Raw genomic sequence first — 21100 nt, 5'->3', positions numbered from 1 at the left:
TGAAAGAAACATGTTACCTGCTGAATAACAGAATAGTTATTTATTTAGTTTTATCTTCAGTCCCTTGTAGTGGACATTGAGTCTTCCTTGATGACAGAATGAAGTGATGTGATGTGGACATCATGCTCCTTGCTATATCACCTTACAGCCTCTCTCTTATATAGAATCGCAATATTTAAGAGAGTTGTGCAGAAATGCAGACACATACTACACATTTCATTCTTTTCATCAGAGTTTCAGTTTTAGACATTTCCAAGCTCACCGCCTTCTGATTTGTCTTCAAATACGTGTTGTGATTTCCAGTGAATAAGGAAAACAGGATGTTGTGTTTGACCACACGGAGCCTAACTGGAGCCCAAAGGGCTGTGACTTGGAGACAGGGAAGATTTATAAGGGACTGCAGGTGCTTCTTTACCAGTGTGCCCGAATGCCACTTTGTCCCCAAGACCAGAAAGATGGGTCCCCCCTCTTCCCCCAGCTCATCCTTCTCCAGCCATTACAGATGCTTCACTGTCTCATCTTCTCAGTGGAGCTCTGCATCGTCACCTACAGCCGATCAGAAAACACCATCTTACAGTTATGTCATTATTGGGGCGGGGTCCGCTGGTTGCGTCCTCGCTAACCGCCTCACAGAAGACGCCCAGGAGTCTGCGCTGCTGCTCGAGGCTGGCCCTAAGGACAGGTGGTTAGGCAGCTTGCGACTCTCATGGAAAATCCACATGCCAGCTGCCCTGATCTACAACCTCTGCGATGACAAGTACTTTGATTGATCTGTTTTGTTATTCGAGTCATTAAATGTTTTTGTTCAGATTTATAAAAACAGACATTTGCCTTACTGTATGACATTTAATATTACACGCTAAAGGGTTTCTAAATTAGCTCAGTGTGAAGCAAGCAGACCTTTGACCTTTAACCTACATCTCAGTTGTTTAAATGTGAACAATGAAATGGCATTATAATATTACATCGCTTTTACACGTGCAAAAACAGTCCAGTATTGGCCTAACATTAATAGCCCAGCATTCTGATACCAGTAATAATAACATTGTATAAACTGTTATTAACTTATAATAGTCTGACTTGTTGCTATCTCATTTCATTTTTGCTCAGGTATAACTGGTTCTACCACACTTTACCTCAAGCCAACATGGACAATCGGGTAATGTACTGGCCGAGGGGCCGCGTCTGGGGAGGGTCCTCTTCACTCAATGCAATGGTGTACATCCGCGGGCACGCTGAAGATTATAACCGCTGGCAAAGAGAGGGCGCAGATGGCTGGGATTATGAGCATTGTCTGCCTTATTTTAGGAAAGCTCAGTGTCATGAGCTGGGAGAAAACAGGTAACTAATACAAATATATACTGGGCATTTTTTACTACTGCTTTTCCAGTATCTTTTTATGTATGATCACAGCATTTTTCACTTGTGTGGCAGTGCTGTTTTCTCTGTCCCGCTCACCCAGGCTTTAAAATCTCAAATATGTAACAAGACAGTTTTTTCCTTGTGCATAAATGCACAGCACTGCATTGAATTCTTTTGCAGAACCCACCTACACCGAGCATCACGCATATCTAGACTGGCTGTCTCTAATCTAACTTCTAAGAATGTGAGAAACCAGGAAATACATCAGTCAAAAAAGGTCACAGCTCAAAAGCACTTTACAGTTTAAAACTATTATGTGCAAACAGAAATTTGAGTCACTCTGTGATATATTTGATACAATATAACGTGTCATTTCATAAATAGCAAACAATGAAATAAATGTCAGCGAACTCTGAATGAGATTGATGAGACTGCCTATGAGAAATTCGTTGGAAACTGTTCAGTACAACCACAGTGACAAGGTGACAACCACAGGAAATGTACCAAAAACAAACACCGGGAGACTACAAAGACTTTACCCAAGAATTTACAGGATGACTTTGTGGAGGAAGGACTTTGGCATGCTTAACTGAGAACTTTTGTCGTTTAGATCTGAATGATGAAGATGACTGTTAGAGTAAAACTGAAATGTTTAAATGACCTGTAAAGGAAGTAGTATAATCACTGTGTTTAATAATATGGTACAGAAACATAGAAGAACACTTAAATTTAAGTGTAGCAATTATGGAAAACCTTCTCAGTTATTGGATTGCATATACCCAACAGTAAAGAAAAGAGAATTATTAATATTGTTTGCATGCCTACACTACATGACTTCCTATGAAAACAATTGAAACAGCTCTCTCTGTCTCTCTCTTTTTTTAATGTTATCTTTATGTTTTTGCTCTATATTGTAGATACCGAGGCGGCAGCGGACCTCTTCAGGTTTCCAGAGGGAAAACCAACCATCCGCTTCATAAGGCTTTTATTGAGGCGGGGCGACAGGCAGGATATCCATTCACTGATGACATGAATGGATACCAACAGGAAGGCGTGGGCTGGATGGACATGACCATTTATAAAGGTTCTAAATGCTAAATGCTACAGAATTTATAGATAATTAATAGGGTTAGTTACAGGTAAAGTGCCACAAACCTTTTCTGGTGAAATGTTTTCGAGTGGTAGAATTAGATGTCTGATCTCAGTCTGATTTAGCTCCAAAGGTTAAAATATAAATACTACAGTCTAAATGTCAGGAGAGCAAATCAATATGCTTTCAGATGTGTGGCCTTTAAAAAAGGAAGGGCTTAATTTCTTGGATGAAAAATGTGTGTTTGTCATTGACCACAATGTGTTTTTGAACCTCTGAGCACATGTCACTGTGTGTTCATAGAACTACTTAACCAACTCTAAATAAATCTGAAACTTAGGCCCATTAAGAAAGTAGTTACTGTCGTACGTCATATGGAATAATTCCTGAGGCCGCAGAAGAGAAACTATGTTACTGGTCAAATACGTTTGAGTACTGTTTAATTCTTGATCTAATCTTTACATACTTTCACTGTCTAAATCTATCAAGGGAAGAGGTGGAGCACTGCCAGTGCTTACCTGAGACCAGCCCTGGGTCGACCCAATCTGAAGGCGGAGGTGCGATGTCTGACCACTAAAATCCTGTTTGATGGCAACCGTGCTGTGGGGGTGGAATACATTCAAAATGGACAAAAGAAAAAGGCAAGGAGGATAGATGTTAGAAGATTAACTAATGGATCATAAAATTAAATTAATTGAAACACTGAATTATGTTTTATATCCTGAATTTGGCCCTTTACAGCGATTTTTCTATTGTCTGTTCAGGTGTTTGCAGAAAAAGAAGTGATAGTCAGCGGAGGAGCCATCAATTCCCCTCAGCTTCTCATGCTATCTGGGATTGGAAATGCAGATGACTTGAAACAGCTCGGCATCCCTGTGATTCAACACTTACCAGGTGTGTTGTGTATGTGAAGAACGTCCTTGTAGCCTACTTCTAACTTAAAGACCTACAAAAATTAGAAAGTTTTCCAACTGATGCTTGTGTGACTTCAGACGATCATCTCTTCGGTGCTTACTGTCAGACCACTTTGCCTTCCTCCTCTCTCAGGTGTCGGTAATAACCTGCAGGATCACTTGGAGCTGTATGTCCAGCAGCAGTGTACTCAGCCCATCACCCTGTACAAAGCCCAGAAACCTTTCCACATGGTCAAGATAGGCCTCGAGTGGCTCACCATGTTTACTGGTAACCAAGTCACCTGCACATTTATAACGGGACAATCTCCCAAATGTTTTATAGAATTAGCGAGAGTTTCTGTCCTTGCATCACTTTTAGATGAAGATGTCTCCAAACTGCCATTTCACTCATCTAACATGCTTGTTCATCAGAAAATATAATTGAAAAGAAACCAGAGAGTTAATATAAACCCTTTAACTTTCATTCAGATTTCAGCTATATTAATGATTATACACAATTATTGTGCAGATGTTAAATATTAAACTATTTTCACTGGGCACACAGCCGTGTAAGGAATAGGGATGGGTATCGTTTAGGTTTTATCCGATACCGGTGCCAAACCGGTACTTTTGAAACGGTGCCGGTGCTTAAACGGTGCTCAAACCGGTGCTTAAAGAATGGAGAACACAAAATTGGTTCAAAAACCTCTCATGTTCAGCTGTTTTTTTTTTGTAAAAAGATAACAATGTTAGCCTTTTCTGCAGCTATAGGGCATATATGGTATCACTCTTGGCTGGAAGCAGTGCTTAAACAATGGAAAAAACACAAACTTTGTCCAAAAACCTCTCATGTTTAGCTGTTTTCCACTTTTTCTTTGGTCATTTTAGCCTTTTTGGCCAGGGTGAAGGGAGTATCTGCCATCAAACAAGAAGACAGCTGCATGTAACTACGATGGTGTTTGCTAGTTCACCTTACATGCATTAATGTAATAACGTGGTTAGCCTACTCAACGTAAATTATACACGAACGACATTAAGCTACTCACGCAGAGAAGAACGGCTGCTGCTGCCATCATCATCATTTCTGCTACACTGGCAGGGCTAGGGGCCAGGACTCTCCTCTTCGGGTTCTTGGGGGATGTTGCTAACTCTGGGTCCGATAACAGGCACCACACCCGCAGTAGATGTGCTCGGTGTGAGGTCTCGCAGCAAGCTATCAAATACGGCGCATTTCTCGGCTTTTAAAAACAAACGCTAAGCGTCGCCAGGTGTTTCATCGGATTCGAGGTGTTACCTCCTTTGACAGTATCACAGTATCAGCTTAAAGCACTTGTTGCAGGCTGCTGAGTTTGCATATTTTGCTGTGAAGTACAGCCAGACTTTTGACCGCTTCGCTTTGGGCATTTTTAATCTGTAGCTCTGCTCTAAAAGAACGTACGTACCTGGACCTGCCTACTATCCTCGGAAACGTAAAATGATTGGCTAGAATTCAAAGTGTATCACAGCTCAGGGAAAAAAAGCACTGAAATGTGCGCTGTTTTTCGGTCTGGTTACTACCGTTTATGCCATCATGGCACCGGATACCGGTACCCATCCCTAGTAAGGAATGTATCAGCCTGCAGCACTGCCTGTTTCTAAACTACAGCTGGCATTGACACAGTATATAGAAGAATTTCTCACAGTTTTAATAATGGTGACTCATAGGAAATGTGACATGAGGTGTTTTATTGGTGATCCTGGTAAATTACATTTACAGTCTGGTTCCTGGTTGTTGGAGAAAGTCAGCTAAGATAGTCGAAAGAACTTTCACTACCAGAAAAAAAGCTCATCAATCACATCGCACCAGTGGCATTTCTTGTAAACAGACACGCCTGTCTAATAAAGATTACAATCATTTCACTGACCACATCAATCTCCCACAAGGTTATGGAGCAACAGCCCACATGGAAAGCGGGGGATTTATTCGTAGTCGTCCCAAAGTAGCTCACCCCGACATCCAATTTCACTTTCTGCCCTCACAAGTCATTGACCACGGACGAGTCACCCCCAAAATAGAGGCTTATCAGGTGAGTAAAGCTTGTTTTTGCAAAACCGTGACTTCTTAATGCTGTTGTAGAGGGCATGCTTATGTTTTTTTAAGCCTTCTATAAACATGTGTAGAAACAAGAAGTCAAGTAAACAGCCCAAGGCATGAATTGCAGCGCATAGAATATGCCCAGTCTTGCAGAGGAGTAGTTACAGGCGTGCATATGTTCCATGGAAACAAAAACAGCGCCATGAGTTTTCCAGGAAATTCTATGCAGGGAACCTTTCACCCTTATTTATAGCCTCTTTTCCAGAGAAGTGCACCTGAAACGAAATCACTCACTCTTTCTTTTTCTTTGTCTTCTACTTAAACGGTGCAAAAGGCGCAGCCGTTTATTTCTTTTTACTTTAATTAATAGTGTCATACATCTGTAAATTAGAATTGGATAATTTTATACTATTTATATTTTATATTGGATAATTTTGAAATTCTCATCGTTTAAATAATTGAGACCTTTTGTATCTTCAGCTCATCTCAGGGTTTATGAACTCAGATGTGTTAGCTAAACCTGCTCCCTAGAAAAGGCCCACATCTCAAGTTGCATCAGTTTTTTTTCCTCATTTGAAAAATGACAGTGGCCTCAGTTTTACCACATCAAAAATGAGCACTTATGATGGTGTATTTACTAGGGATGTGCACGGCTACTAGTCTACTACTACTAGTACTAGTTACTAGTCGGTACCAGACTTCAGTTGTTCACTCTGTTCAAATTTTAATTCATGCCCAATGCCGGTAAATTATTGTGTACTAAATGTTATGTAGCCATCTGGCACGAGATGGCACTTCGTCATTGAGAAATGCCATAAATCTGTTAATCTACGCTTCATATTTTTGTTAACACTAAATGAGCTTTCTCTGAAAGATGAGTTCTGCCTTAGTGACAGGGTGAGCAGTTCAGTCAATTGAGAGTGGTTCAGAGTAGAGCCACGACTCCTCCACATCGAAAATAGATGGCCAAGGCCGTCACCTCCTGGGTAAGGTGTTCCAACCATGCATGTCCTTCCGGGAGAAGGCCCTGGTGCACTCCAGGGCATCCTGGAGATATTACATCTATAGGCTGGCCTGGGAAAGGCTTGATGTTTCCCCCGGAGGAGGAGGTGGCGAGAGGGAGGTTTGTGCTTCCCTGCTGCTGTCCCGCTCACCCGACTTCAGATAAGCAGAAGAAAATGGGCGGATTTTATTATTTTAAATTTTTAGAACTTTTACTTTAGTAGGTGTCATGAATTTTCAAAGAGCAACGTGCCACACTTTACAGTCACAATTTATTCATTTTCCAGATGTTAACTTGTCGTATTTAAGTGATACGTAAACATCTGTTATAGTTACATGTTTTCATATCATATATAACATCGGTTTAGTTTAGGGGTTTTCCTCCTTCACTGTCTGGAGTGTAACGTGTAGTGTTGATAATGCACAATGCGAGGTGCCGCACAGCTTGATTCGCTATTTAAGAATGTCATAAATGATTTAAATGCCTTTCTTATTTGTTTTTGACATTTTCCACCAAACGGTTGTCAATTTAAACTTAATATTTGAGTGTTCCTTAGTTTTAGACTAGTTGGTTAGTCTACGTTTTTTCCACGGTTATTCGAGTAAGAAATAAGGAACATCCCTAGAATTTAGTGTTTTGAAGTTTTCTTTTGGACAAAAAGTTTACAAACTAGGATTAATGAAATTCAGCTGTGCTGTTTTAGTTAGCTCGGTTAGCAGTGACAGTTTTACTCATGCTGTTGTTGTAGGTTCATGTTGGACCAATGAGGAGCACCAGTACAGGCTGGCTGAAGCTGAAGAGCACCAACCCCCTGGACCACCCAATCATTCAGCCAAACTATCTCACCACAGGTCTGGATGTATTTGATATTTCCTTTAAATTTCCCCCTTAAAAAAAAAATCTATACTCTTTTTTTTTGAACGATGACAGTATTTTGACATGTTTGTAGTTATTGTTGCAGTATTGAAGTCCCTCTGCATCAACTTTTACCTCAGCAGCTTGCAGACTTTTGAGTTACAACAAAGTTGCTCTGGCACGTTCTTATATAAGCTTTTCCTGGTTTTGATTCCCTCTCCTCCTCTCAGATATTGACATGTGGGAGTTCAGGCAGTGTGTCAAACTCTCCAGAGAGATTTTCGCCCAGAAGGCCTTTGACCCCTTTCGTGGTCCTGAAGCCCTGCCTGGTCCTCAGGTCCAATCCGATGCAGACATTGATGCTTTTGTCCGCCAAAAGGCAGACACTGCCTACCATCCATCCTGCACATGCAAGATGGGCTCGCCCTCTGACCTGATGGCGGTGGTTGACTCAAACGCACGCGTTCTGGGCCTGGAGAAGCTTCGTGTGATCGACGCCTCGATCATGCCCAGCATTGTCAGTGGAAACCTGAATGCTCCAACCATCATGATGGCAGAGAAGGCTGCTGATATTATCAGAGGTCGCCCTGCACTCGTTGACTCGGGGGTTCCTGTGTACCAGCCTCCAACACTTGACACACAGAGATAAAGAGAGAGGTGTACAGCTTATCTGTGAGTTAGAAAAATCCCTCAATAGAGTCAGTTATTGGGCAAAAATAGCAGTAAATCACAAGCTGTATGTTCGATTAGGAGCTTACCAATTTAACTCTGAGCTGATATTGTGAATTATTACCATGGAAACATTCCTGGCCTAACACACATATTTAGGACCATAAACACTTCACATCTGTCTCACGCTGCCACTGGGGTGGAACAGTACAGCAAAATCACTGTGGTTATGACAGGAAATGTGACTAATATGTGGCTTCTCACAAACAATTTACCAGCCTGCCTCATCATGAATTTCAGTAAAAATGCTGTGAAATGCATACATCTTAAACATGAATTACCCAAGATTACAAACTAGTGTCCAGCATCACATTAAAAAATTGCAAAACAGCTTTAAAAAACTAAAGAAACTTGAATATTTCAAGGATATGAGCTTCTGATGAAAATCTGTTTCCACGGCACTGCTTTTCAGAAAACAATTGTTTTATCAGCCGTCATCTAATGTGGTTGAGAGCTGCAGTCAGCAGCTGGAGCAAACTGTAGACTGTAGAATAACTGGCCTCAGCAGCTCGCTCCTGTCTGCTCAGACCAGATCAGAGGTTGCCAGCCTTTCGCTGTGTGCTTCCTGAAAACTTGCAGGTTCAACAGATAAAATCTTTTTTTTGTTGTTTTTGTCCCCCGCACACATTTCACATTAAGATGAAGGCAATAAAGTGATTCGCTTTCACTTTAGGTTTCCCACAATTTAGCCAGTTTTTATAGCAGTTTCTATAGCTACAGCTTTACCATCAACATCTGCAGAAAACATTTGGTTTTGTTACTCTGTTTGCGTGACAACAGAGCATTGAATAGGCAGGATGGAAGAAACAAACTGGTTTTTTTTTGCACATCTAAACAGACTTGTTTAGTGACAACTGTGGGGAAGGATTATACATTGTTTACAAAAAAGACTTAAGTGAAGTGGTAATATAAACTGGACCAAATCCTGATTCAAGCTTGGAAAAGAAACTATTATAATCAGACTTGTAGCGATTACACTACCAATGCACACGTCTCTAGATTTAACAGACAGTTAAAGGAACAGACCTCCTAAATGCTGTCAATGCATCTGTAAAACTCACCTCAATTGATTTGTTTGATTCATGCTATGTGCCAAATTTGCGTCCTCGAGCTACATAACTCACAGCTTTTGCATTTTTAGTATAAACAGTAATTAATGCAAAATGTTTTAACACTATGTTTACGCACACTAAGAACTTTGAAACTAAAAATCTTCAGTGTCACTTTTATAAGCAGCTTTTTTTCTGATTGTGTTGTGAATTTTTTAAAACTATGTTTTTAATGTAACTGTAATATCATTGTTGCCTATGAGATCACGATTACATTTGATTTGTATTAATTCATGTATATGTTGCACATGGCTACAGTGTGTTTGAGTTTGGTCCAGTTTGAACTGACACACACCGGTGCTGAGATTTTAGACTTTGAGCGAATAATCAGTGTGTATTAGCAGTTATAATGAAAGCACTAACATAAATTATAAGTATGTCTTATTAAGCTTTGCACTATATCATAAAGAATTTATGGTTTACATTATAATGCAGTATTGTCTAACTTGATGTGAATGTTTAAATCATCTGTCATTATGAAGGGAAACTTACTGTGAACACCGTCAAAGGCTTTCTGTTGTTTTTCTGTGCTGACACTAAACAAAGCCTCCTGACCTTGTTCTTGTGTCTTTATTCAGTGTTCGTTACAAAAAATCAGCAGGTTCATTGTCATTCCAGGCAAAACTTCAAGTATGCAAAAAAGGGCTTCTCTTTTTATTGGTACAAAACTTATAAGGTACTAGTACTCATGCTACAAAGTAGAGATAGAGCTATTCTTGTTTGCTTTTTTTAAATTTTCATACAACTGGATAGAAAGAAGAGATCTTCAAGTTAATCGCGTACAATTTACAAACGCTGTACAGATTTTATACATCATTGTCACTTTATAGACATCTGTAAAGCAGTGGAACAGTACAAAAAAATAAAGCTGCGTTGCACAACAAAGCTTTGCAGTCCTTGTCATTTTATCTCATGTGATAAATCATTTGGGTAATTGCACTAGTAATAATCTCCACGTGACTGTTGTTTCAAGTTTCTCGCATGTGAGCCGCAGGGTAAATCTGAACTGTTTGGAGTCGTGCACTTTTGACAGATTATATTCCTAAACAGATGGCTTCCAGTCAACAAGCTGTCGTAAGTGATTCAAAGCATAGCTGAATGCCTTGGGGAGTGGAGTTGGGTGGTTTTCAATAAAAAACAAAAGTCTCACATAGAAGCCAGCATGTTTACCTCAGACTTTTTATGGCTTCTTGGAAATCAAACCAGTGTTGAATCTGGTACTTCTCTTTAATCTTTGTAATGTTGGGTACAAACACTGTTTTTTACTAAAGATTTGGTGGTTCATCATTCATTACTATGGACTTTTGGACAACCAATCACGATCGCTGCCAATAAAGAAAAAAAAAATCACACATAAATGTTTCCGATTACTACTTTTGTGCAAATGCAGCGTTACCAGAGTTTCCCTGACATGTTAACCAACAGGCCCGGAGAGTTACAGAGGTAATAAGATTTTTTTCAAAGTCTACATTAAAAACAATTTACTTGCAGTTAAAAAAATGCATATGTCTCATTTATCAGCTGTATTGGCCACTTAAACCTGTATGAGGCTCTTCTAGAGTGAAGAGGAAAGAGTGCATTTGCAGTCCATCTGAACGATAGTCCAGATAGCAGCTTGTATCCTGCTTATACATCTGTACATCTGTATATCTACATCATCAGAATGTCCAATAGCAAATACCGGCACCGGATTTAGACCCTTTAGTCAACTTTTAGTCACAATAGATAAATAAATAAACCTCAGTAATTTTGGTAACAAAAAACATTTGACGCATCTGAGTATGGACGAGTGTTCTCTATTCTGTCCAGACTATCTCTCCAACTCATAAATGAAATACGTAGTTGAGTGGAGAGAGAGTCTCTACACTCAGAGAACCAGGGTTACAATGTAACCAAGCATTCCCTTGTTTTGGTTTTAAAGGAGCCCTTTGATTGTACAGAACAAATTGCCCTTACAGCAGTATTTAGAGTAAGAAAAAAAGAAAGATTGCCTAGCCATCACTTGGTACGTTGTTTTTTGTTTAAATTAATCTGAAGGTTATTACAGTTGGCAGTCGGAGACAAACACCCGTTAGTGGTGCAGAAACGCTTTACTACGTTTTTCCCCCAGTTGTGCTCTTTGTCTTGACAAAAACAACTCCTACAGATAAAAGGCAACAGCAGTCATTTCATTACAAGAGCAAATATACTGACATAGTATATTGTCAGGCAATCCAGTAAATAGTCGCCCATTATGTAGAGACCTGTATGGTCTTATTCGTTCCATTGCAAAAACAAAAAAAGAGTTTTGCAGCAGTGGAGGAAATAAACGGTTTACTTGATGTGTCATCTGTGGCACAAAGAAACTCTGGTGGTCTTTGCTTTTATTTTTGTTTCACCTTCAAGAACTGCCAAAGATAACTTCATGCTGTCAGCGAGTAATTATTTTTAAAACATGAGTAGTCCGGGTCTCATGCACTAGTTTTACATATGAGACTCATGAGTCTATTGAGCCACATCACACAGAAACCTCAGAGATTATTCTACTGTTGCTGATCTCAGAGTGATTCAGGGGGAATAGTGATTCATAGTAATGTCCATCATTGCATATCTGAGTAAAGGGCTCAACAAAGAAAACTCAGTCTTCAAAGTTAAGGATCATCAAGGGCAGTGAGTGACACACAGCAGTGAGTGACACACAGCATCCTAATATTCCTTTATTTTTAGGGTGTGTAGCTTGATCAAACTCCTTGAATGTAGCACTGCTGTTAGTGTAAAGGGAGGACTTAAGAGAATGTGTCCGCGATTACATGAAGAAGGAGGATATGCCTGAGGACAAAGACATGTTTTTTTTTCCTACTGATATGTGATTTCCTTTTCAAGTCAAAAACAGAGACATAGCCAAGCTTAGCCCTGAAATCCTGAACTGTGAACCCAGAGAAGTTTAAGTGATCAAGACTACTAAGAAAAAAACTGTTTCTGTCAAGTTTTTTGTTTTTGTTTTTTTTTTACTCTAAATCGAGTCACGAAGGTAATAATGTAATGCGAACAACCAGTGTTTGCTAACATGACCAATAAAAGGTTTAAAATCACACATTATTTATATACATGGATCTGGCAACGAAATACAGGGAAGCTTGGAATGACTGGACAACCATACGCTGACCTGGCGCTGGTGGGGTTTGTTTTTTTCAGACATCTAAACTGGAACGTAAGTTAGTTGAATGCTTTGGATATTTTTCTAAAATTGTTTTAACAAAATCAGCTTCTTTGGGAAAAACAAAATCATGCACTGCAATCTAAAAATGATTGAAACGGTGGAACACTTTTTGTTTTTTTGGCTCTTTATATATCGAGTAAACAGTTTAGATTTATTTTAGAACAATGCAGCTGGGCCGACCCATTATCGCCTTGAACTGAAGCTGATTCCTAAAATCTGTGTTAGAAAACCTACATTTGAGTTTTTCCTGCTGTAAGAAACCAGTGTAACAATAAAGAAAAACCCAATTTAGAGGTTTGAATTCTCACTAGATGGCAGACTGGTTGGCAGACAGATTTGATTCCCTCTGGTTTGCTAAATTTTCCAGAAACCCAACCATTTCTTCATCATTTCTTAAGAGAAAACAAGGCACTTTGCTCTCTTATCCATCTGTGTTTTACACATTTTCATTATTGCATGATGCACTTGAATAGAGGTGTCCCCTCACCGTAGAACAGTAGTAAAAATTCAATTGAAAAAATCCTAAATATATCCCAGTGTGAGCTGCTGTTATAGTGAGGTGATGCATATCATCTCATCTGTTAGGTCCTCCTCACATTTCACAGCCACATATGGCTCCTCATCGCTGTAGTCACGGATGCTGTGGTCCCTAATATTTGCACTGGCATGCGAATCCGAGCCAACGCTCTCTTTCCTCCCTGTGTTGCCATTACCCATGGTCCCATTCAGCAGGTTACTGGCGGCACTCTCCATTTCATCAATGGTCATCTCGCAGGCGTCTGCAATCTCATGTTTAGTTGCTGACACAAATTTAGGATCCCTGGCGTATTTCCCCAAACCTTCAGAAATCAGCACCTGGGGAGAGCAGTCAGGAGATAATTAAAGCTGAAACCATGAAGTGGAAAAAGTGATCTTCAGCAAGATCAAGAACCACACATTCTGGGTCTTACAGATAGTATTCGTTTAGCTGCCAATAGATGACCTCTGCAACATCCTGTTGACTTGTAAAATGAATGCTTCACTGACAGAAGCATTGCTCATCACGCTTCCCAACTTGAGTTAGCTGCCTGGACATGCAGCCATACTTGTTTTTAATAAAGGTAATTATGGAAATGTTTTTCATTTTGACATAGTGGAAAAGTTGAGGTGTACATCACAAATGAGTCAGAACAAGAAGTTCAAGAATGAAAACTTCAAGAAAGAAAACTGCTCAAAAACATTTAGGGGACACTTTGAAAACATGTCCAACCTCAATGGGGAAAACATCATGCTGCATATCTATACTGATATAGACTGTGTAATCAGTTAGAACCAAAGGATGACAAATCACTTGATGCAAGTGAAAATGATCATACTACAGAGAACAAAATTCAAAGACACCCTGAAATTCAAAGTGAAAAAATGGTCCAATGGTCCAATTTTATTGTAGTCACTTAAAATGGTACTCAGTAGTTTGTTTGGCCCCCATCTGCTTGTATGCATGCCTGAAAACATCCTATTGAGACGTGAATGGTGTCCTTTGGAATCTCCACCCAGATCTGATCCGGACATCACTGAGCTCCTGGAGAGTCTGAGATGCACGCTAGCTGAATCGGGCGGACCAAAACATGATGTCCCAAGTGTTATATTTGACTTAACTCAGGCGAGTGTAGAGTGCAGGAGCTGCAAACATACTCTCACCTCATGAAGCCGGATATTGTTTTGCGCCAGGAGAAGCCCAGTACCCACTGCACCAGTGTAGGGTCTGACAGTGGGTCCAAGGATTTCATCGCAATACCTAATGGCAATCAGGGTGCATTGATCTAACCTGTAGAAGGCTGTGCATCCCTCCATGGAGAAGCCTTCTCAGACCATCACTGAAGGACTACCAAACCAGTGATGCAGAACGATGTTACAGGCAGCATATTATTCTCCACGGCTTCTCCAGACCCTTTCACATCCATCACATGTGCTCAGAGTTACCTCCTCTCATCCATGAAAAGCACACGGTGCCACTGGTGGACCTGCCAATTCTGGTATTCTATGGCAAATGCCAAGCAGTGAGCACAGGGCCCACTAGAAGACATTGTGCTTTCAGGCCACCCTCATGAAGTCTGTTAATGATTGTTTGGTCAGAGACATTCAAACCAGTGGCCTGCTGAAGGTCATTTTGTAGCTCAGGCAGTACTCATCCTGTACCTCCTTGCACAAAGGAGCAGATACCCGTCCTGATGATGGGTTAAGGACCTTCTACAGCCTTATCTCCTCCACGCTGTCGAGACTGCTCAAACACACAGTAATTCTTATGGCATTGGCACGTTTCAATGTGCCACCCTGGAGGAGCTGGACTACCTTTGCAACCTCTGTAGGGTCCAGGTATCACCTCATAATAACAGTAGTGACACTGAGCCTAGCTAAAGGCAAAACTAAAAAGATGAGGAGGGAAAAATGTCAGTGGTCTGCACCTATAAAACACCAAAGCAGCTGAAACTGATGAAAAACCCCTTATGCTATTTAACTGACCAGATCAATATTCTGTATGTTGACTTGGCTTGATGCTACACTTTGATTAAAAAGTTTTACTTTCAACTTTTTTGAGCAGTGTATAAATGAAATATCACCAGATCTCTTATCCTACTTTGTGAGGGTCTATGGATTAAAAAAAAAAGCACAGTAACAACAACAGAGCATTTGTTATGTACTCACAGGCAAAGGAGCTTGCAAAGAAAAGCGTCTGGACTTCTTTAAGTTACTTGAAGACGTTTCACCTCTCATCCGAGAAGCTTCTTCAGTTCTAAGGTCAAATGGTGGAGAGTCCCAGATATAAACCTAGTGGGAGTATCCCCCCACAGAGGGACAAAAGGACCCCCTGATGATCCTCTAATCGCCTGAGCCAAGGTGTGAAACTGGGTGTGGGTCCCAATCAGCCAGAGTTTCGGGTGTGTTCATTGTGAAACCTGGCCCCACCTTATCATGCGAATTCCTGAGGTCAGATGGCCCAGGATGTGAGTGGGCGTTAAGGCGTCTGGGAAGGGATCTCAAAACTGGATTATAGATGGCAGAGAGTTGGTGTCGTAAACCCCCGCCTCTGTTCAAAGATGGTCGCTCACAGTGGACATAGATGGCTTCTTTCACTCCTCTTTCAAACCATCTGTCCTCTCTGTCCAAAATGTGAACATTGGCATCCTCGAAAGAGTGTCCTTTATCCTTAAGATGCAGATGGACTGCTGAGTCTTGTCCTGTGGAGGTGGCTCTTCTGTGTTGTGCCATGCGCTTGTGAAGTGGCTGTTTGGTCTCTCCAATGTAGAGGGGATGTATGTGGAGACTTAGGGGAGTTTTCTCCAAGCATGACATCCCGGTGCATTTCAGACCCAGCCACACGCTCAGACAAAAACTGGTTCACCCGAAAGACAAAACGCCAAAACACAGACTTAACAATGTGGTGTATGCTGTACAGTGCAGCGAGGAATGCCCAGACCTCTACATTGGAGAGACCAAACAGCCACTTCACAAACGCATGGCACAACACAGAAGAGCCACCTCCACAGGACAAGACTCAGCAGTCCATCTGCATCTTAAGGATAAAGGACACTCTTTCGAGGATGCCAATGTTCACATTTTGGACAGAGAGGACAGATGGTTTGAAAGAGGAGTGAAAGAAGCCATCTATGTCCACTGTGAGCGACCATCTTTGAACAGAGGCGGGGGTTTACGACACCAACTCTCTGCCATCTATAATCCAGTTTTGAGATCCCTTCCCAGACGCCTTAACGCCCACTCACATCCTGGGCCATCTGACCTCAGGAATTCGCATGATAAGGTGGGGCCAGGTTTCACAATGAACACACCCGAAACTCTGGCTGATTGGGACCCACACCCAGTTTCACACCTTGGCTCAGGCGATTAGAGGATCATCAGGGGGTCCTTTTGTCCCTCTGTGGGGGGATACTCCCACTAGGTTTATATCTGGGACTCTCCACCATTTGACCTTAGAACTGAAGAAGCTTCTCGGATGAGAGGTGAAACGTCTTCAAGTAACTTAAAGAAGTCCAGACGCTTTTCTTTGCAAGCTCCTTTGACTACGATGACCTGGATGACTGAGAACCTTCACAGACATATGTACTCACAGCTTCCACCAGACTGTTGGCACTGCCTCTCTTTTGCAGGCAGTGCGAGCAGCACTCTGCGGGTAAATGCAGACGTGACGGAGAATGGCTTTGGCTGGGAGGGCCGTCCTGACTATCTGTGTACCATGAACTCCTCTTCACTGCTCCAGGGATGCTGGCCACACTGCCAGGACTGCGCCAATCCACCTATACACACAAACATATCCATATATATATATATATATATATATATATATATATATATATATATATATATATACACACACAGGGTGGGCCATTTATATGGATACACCGTAATAACATGGGAATGGTTGGTGATATTAAAGTCCTGTTTGTGGCACATTAGTATATGTGAGGGGGGCAAACTCTTCAAGATGGGTGGTGACCATGGTGGCCATTTAGAAGTTTTGGATACAACTTGGATGCAACTTTTGTTTTTTTCAATAGGAAGAGGGCCACGTGACACATCAAACTTATTGGTAATGTCACAAGAAAAACAATGCTGTGCTTGGTTTCAACGTAACTTTATTCTTTCATGAGTTATTTACACGTTTCTGACCACTTATAAAATGTGGTCAATGTGCTGCCCATTGTGTTGGATTGTCAATGCAACCCTCTTCTCCCACTCTTCACACACTGATAGCAACACCGCAGGAGAAATGCCAGCACAGGCATCCAGTATCCGTAGTTTCAGGTGCTGCACATCTTGTATTTTCACACCATAGACAATTGCCTTCAGATGACCCCAAAGATAAAAGTCTAAGGGGGTCAGATCGGGAGATCTTGGGGGCCATTCAACTGGCCCACGACGACCAATCCACTTTCCAGGAAACTGTTTGTCTAGGAATGCTCGGACCTGGCACCCATAATGTGGTGGTGCACCATCTTGCTGGAAAAACTCAGGGAACGTGCCAGCTTCAGTGCATAAAGAGGGAAACACATCATCATGTAGCAATTTCAAATCTCCAGTGGCCTTGAGGTTTTCATTGATGAAGAATGGACCCACTATCGTTGTACCCCATATACCCCACCAAACCATCACTTTTGTTGTTCCAACAGTCTTGGAGGGATCCATCCAATGTGGGTTAGTGTCAGACCAATAGCGGTGGATTTGTTTGTTAACTTCACCATTCACATAAAAGTTTGCCTCATCACTGAACAAAATCTTCTGCGTGAACTGAGGGTCCTGTTCTAATTTTCGTTTTGTCCATTCTGCAAATTCTGGGTCATCCTCGTTGAGATGCTGCAGTAGCTGGAGTTTGTAAGGGTGCCATTTGTGAGTAGCTAATATCCGCAGAAGGGATGTTCGACTAATGCCACTCACCAGTGACATGCGGCGAGTGCTACACTGTGGGCTCTTGCTGAATGAAGCTAGGTCAGCCACTGATGTTTCTTCATTAGTGACAGTTTTCTTGCGTCCACATTTTAGCAAATCCAACACTGAACCAGTTTCACGAAACTTAGCAAGCAGTTTGCTAACTGTAGCATGGGAGATGGGTGGTTTCGTAGGGTGTCTTGCATTGAAATCTGCTGCAATGACCCGGTTACTGCGTTCACCAGATATCAACACAATTTCGATCCGCTCTTCACGTGTTAACCTCTTTGACATGTCAATGGGTGTGAACAAAGAGAAACTTGTAAATAACTCATGAAAGAATAAAGTTACGTTGAAACCAAGCACACCATTGTTTTTCTTGTGACATTACCAAGTTTTGATGTGTCACATGGCCCTCATCCTATTGAAAAAACAAAAGTTGTATCGAAGACGGCCGACTTCTAAATGGCCACCATGGTCACCACCCGTCTTGAGGAGTTTGCCCCCTCACATATACTAATGTGCCACAAACAGGACTTTAAACCACTTTAAACCATTTCCATGTTATTACAGTGTATCCATATAATGGCCCAAACAGTAGTTTGGGGGGGGGGGTTGCCAAGAACAACTCAATAATGAGACCTGTATGAGTGGCGTGTAACTGGGCGAGAAGTCCTGGCTAACTGGGGAGGCAGGAGGTGTGGCCCACGAACGCATGGACCTTGTGGGAGAAAGACGGTGAATTTTGCTTGCGTCGAGACCGGCCACCGCCATGACCTGTGAGTGATTGAGAGCCGAGATAAAAAATAAAACATAAAAAAAACAACAGTTCTTAGAGGTGCCATTCCTTCATCGTCACAATATTAATGCCCCCAAAAGGTGTAGGTACATGCTGCTGCATCAGGTGTAGTGGAAGAGCTGTGCACGATGGAGAAGGAGGAGCACCGTCTCCACTACTTCTTCTCCGAAGACACTCAAAGTTGAATGTTGGTCTGTTGGAGGCTGAGAGGACACAGAAAACAGTAGTGATTAATGCAATCATTCATCATAAATCCACAGACATTTATAGACAACTGCAACTATTGCAATGACATGTTGTTTTCTTTTATGCTTATCATCCAAACTGCTAAATGACCATTAATAGGTGCTTTCTATGCTTATCAGCGCAACAGTTTCCAGTTAACTGTTCTGCTCTGCTTTCTTGACTGTGTGACGCATCAGCTGGTATTCTTATCCTAAGGAATGAAGGCTATTTTCTAGGGTATGAAAATCAAATTAAACAAAAAAACAAACAAAAAACCTCAAGATATGATAAACCAGTGCGCACCTGCATTGCTTTAACCAGAGCGTGAGAGCAGTGATATGCATCAGTGCACTAGCAGAGAAGTACATCAAGTACATCTCTGGTTTGAGAGCAGGCTATCACAACTGTTATCAGCTAGCAGCTAAACAAATATTATCTGATGGAGAGTGTTTTCGTGCTTGAAGGCAGTAGTGAATATTTTTGTAGATTTTCATGCCTCTTCCCATGTGGAATCCTTCAGTAAGTTAGCCAAGTTTATTAGTCCTTTAAAAAAATAACACAGCTCTTATCTGTGCTAACATATAACATAAAACTGTTAACACAATAAACTTTCATAAGTTTAGCACAATGTGCCACTGGAACTACAAATCACAAGTGAATTATTATTAATGATTCCGTGCCAGTTCACCAATATTAGCGAGTAATATTAGCTATTTGTAAGTATATATGTTTCGGCCTTTATAACAGCCGATAAGTGAACATTAAAAAAAGAAAAAAACATGAAAAACATCCTTCAATCATGTTAAGAGAGTTGATGTTGCATTTTTTGTCCAACAGAGGACACATCTAGCGACGCATCTGTATGGAACACAAAACACAACAACGTGCTAATCTGAGCAGAGTCGTGCAGAGCATAAGTGAATAATCTACAGGGAGTTGTAAATGAAATTTATTTTTAAATAAAAATAATTTTTTTTTCTTTAATAAGGAGTGATAAATCACCAAAAATAATAAATGTTATTCAAATCTGTTTATGTTTTTTGTGCCCTAAAGAAAATCATTTTTAGCTTCTATATATTCAAATTTTACTCACCAAATATTTTTTATCTATTTTTAAAATCCTACATCAGTCAGACTCTTATTCTGTTATCTATTAATTTACAACAGTTCTCATCAATTCATGTTATATTGGATGAGTAAAAAAAAATGTTCTTTTCTTTCAACAACGAGTTAATTTCTCTATGAACCTCACCCATTTAAAAACATAGCTAGATGACACCCTAGCCGTTTAACAATAATTTACATACAGTAGTGTACCATGCAATGACAGTACTGATTCAAAATGAATGGTACAAACTAGTAAGTTCTGCATAGTTCACAGATGTGAGATCAATTTGCCTGAATCAGCTAATAAACATCTGACTTGAGAAATTTCTTGCAAACAACAAGTAAAATGATCCTTTATTAAATTTCACAGGTGTAGTGACAAAAACAAAAAAGTATCAGTTCACCTTGAGGTGAGGGTAAAAACCATTTCCTGGGTGACGCCCTGCTGTCCTGGTAGATTGGCCGTTGATCATCGTCACAGTAACTTTCAGACTGGCAGTCATCCCTGGAAACGAGGTCAAAATCTCCCTCTGCATTATCATGGCATTCATTGTTGGACAACCTTTGACACAAAAAGATAAAGACTTTGAAAATTAACTTTATCTGTAACTATGATGTCACGGGACGCAAACAGTGGAAAGAAAGTTACACAGAAAAGTAATAGACTGGTGACATTAACCACCAGCATAAACCACAAGTGCTCAATCTAGATATAAGACAGCTGAACTCAGAGGAAAGAAAATACTTCTGTGAAGTCATCGGTACACAGTAGTAAAACCACGGCTGCATTTACGTAGCTGGTGTGTCAATTTTATCTCACGCTTTCCTCAGATTAGATTAAACCGACTTTTCTTTTCCAGAATTACCTTTCCTTTGTGAGCATGATGTCATCTTCATGAAATTCCTCCCCACTGAAGTACTCGCCTGAGCCTCTCTCTTCATCGCTGTCCCCATTGCCCCTCTCCTCTCGACGAATGGTGGGATAAAGTGCTCCGCTGCTCTCTGACCTGGCATCCAAACAGCAAAGACACAGTAAATCATACTGATGTCGCTGGATTGGATTAACCATTATCATCTGTTTTCATCAGATTACTGCATCCGCATTCTAAAAAAGTTGGGATGCTGTATAGTATATAGGTAAAAACTGAATTTGGTGATTTGCAAACATAAAAACTTGACTCCTTTTTACAATTAAATAGAACACAGAAAACACATCGAATGTGTTACAATATTT

The 21100-nt window shown here is 40.8% G+C and overlaps 2 protein-coding genes across 23 annotated transcripts in view; one reads left to right on the top strand and one right to left on the bottom strand.

Moving 5' to 3' along the window:
• Positions 1-320: 320 nt before the first annotated feature.
• Positions 321-10000, top strand: chdh (choline dehydrogenase). Its single transcript, XM_084916616.1, has 9 exons — positions 321-757; positions 1111-1341; positions 2280-2446; positions 2942-3093; positions 3217-3346; positions 3500-3634; positions 5269-5411; positions 7171-7273; positions 7508-10000. The coding sequence occupies exons 1-9, from the start codon at positions 321-323 to the stop codon at positions 7924-7926; spliced, it is 1917 nt and encodes a 638-aa protein (XP_084772742.1). The 3' UTR covers positions 7927-10000.
• Positions 9747-21100, bottom strand: part of cacna1db (calcium channel, voltage-dependent, L type, alpha 1D subunit, b) — a 93253-nt gene continuing 81899 nt past the window's right edge. For all 22 annotated transcript variants that reach the window (XM_084916615.1, XM_084916592.1, XM_084916595.1 and 19 more), the window contains 6 exons: positions 20733-20873; positions 20271-20428; positions 18625-18737; positions 18378-18512; positions 16421-16606; positions 9747-13169 (listed from right to left, as the gene is read on the bottom strand). In XM_084916615.1, coding sequence (XP_084772741.1) covers positions 12864-13169; positions 16421-16606; positions 18378-18512; positions 18625-18737; positions 20271-20428; positions 20733-20873 — 1039 coding nt within the window. In that variant the 3' untranslated portion in view covers positions 9747-12863. The remainder of the gene's footprint in view (positions 13170-16420; positions 16607-18377; positions 18513-18624; positions 18738-20270; positions 20429-20732; positions 20874-21100) is intronic.

The sequence above is a fragment of the Perissodus microlepis genome, chromosome 20 (genome assembly GCF_051167445.1).
Source record: "Perissodus microlepis isolate ML-2025 ecotype Zambia chromosome 20, ASM5116744v1, whole genome shotgun sequence".
Taxonomy (NCBI): domain Eukaryota; kingdom Metazoa; phylum Chordata; class Actinopteri; order Cichliformes; family Cichlidae; genus Perissodus; species Perissodus microlepis.
The sequence above is the reverse complement of the archived record's forward strand: the minus strand, read 5'-3'. Positions and strand labels throughout refer to the sequence as shown.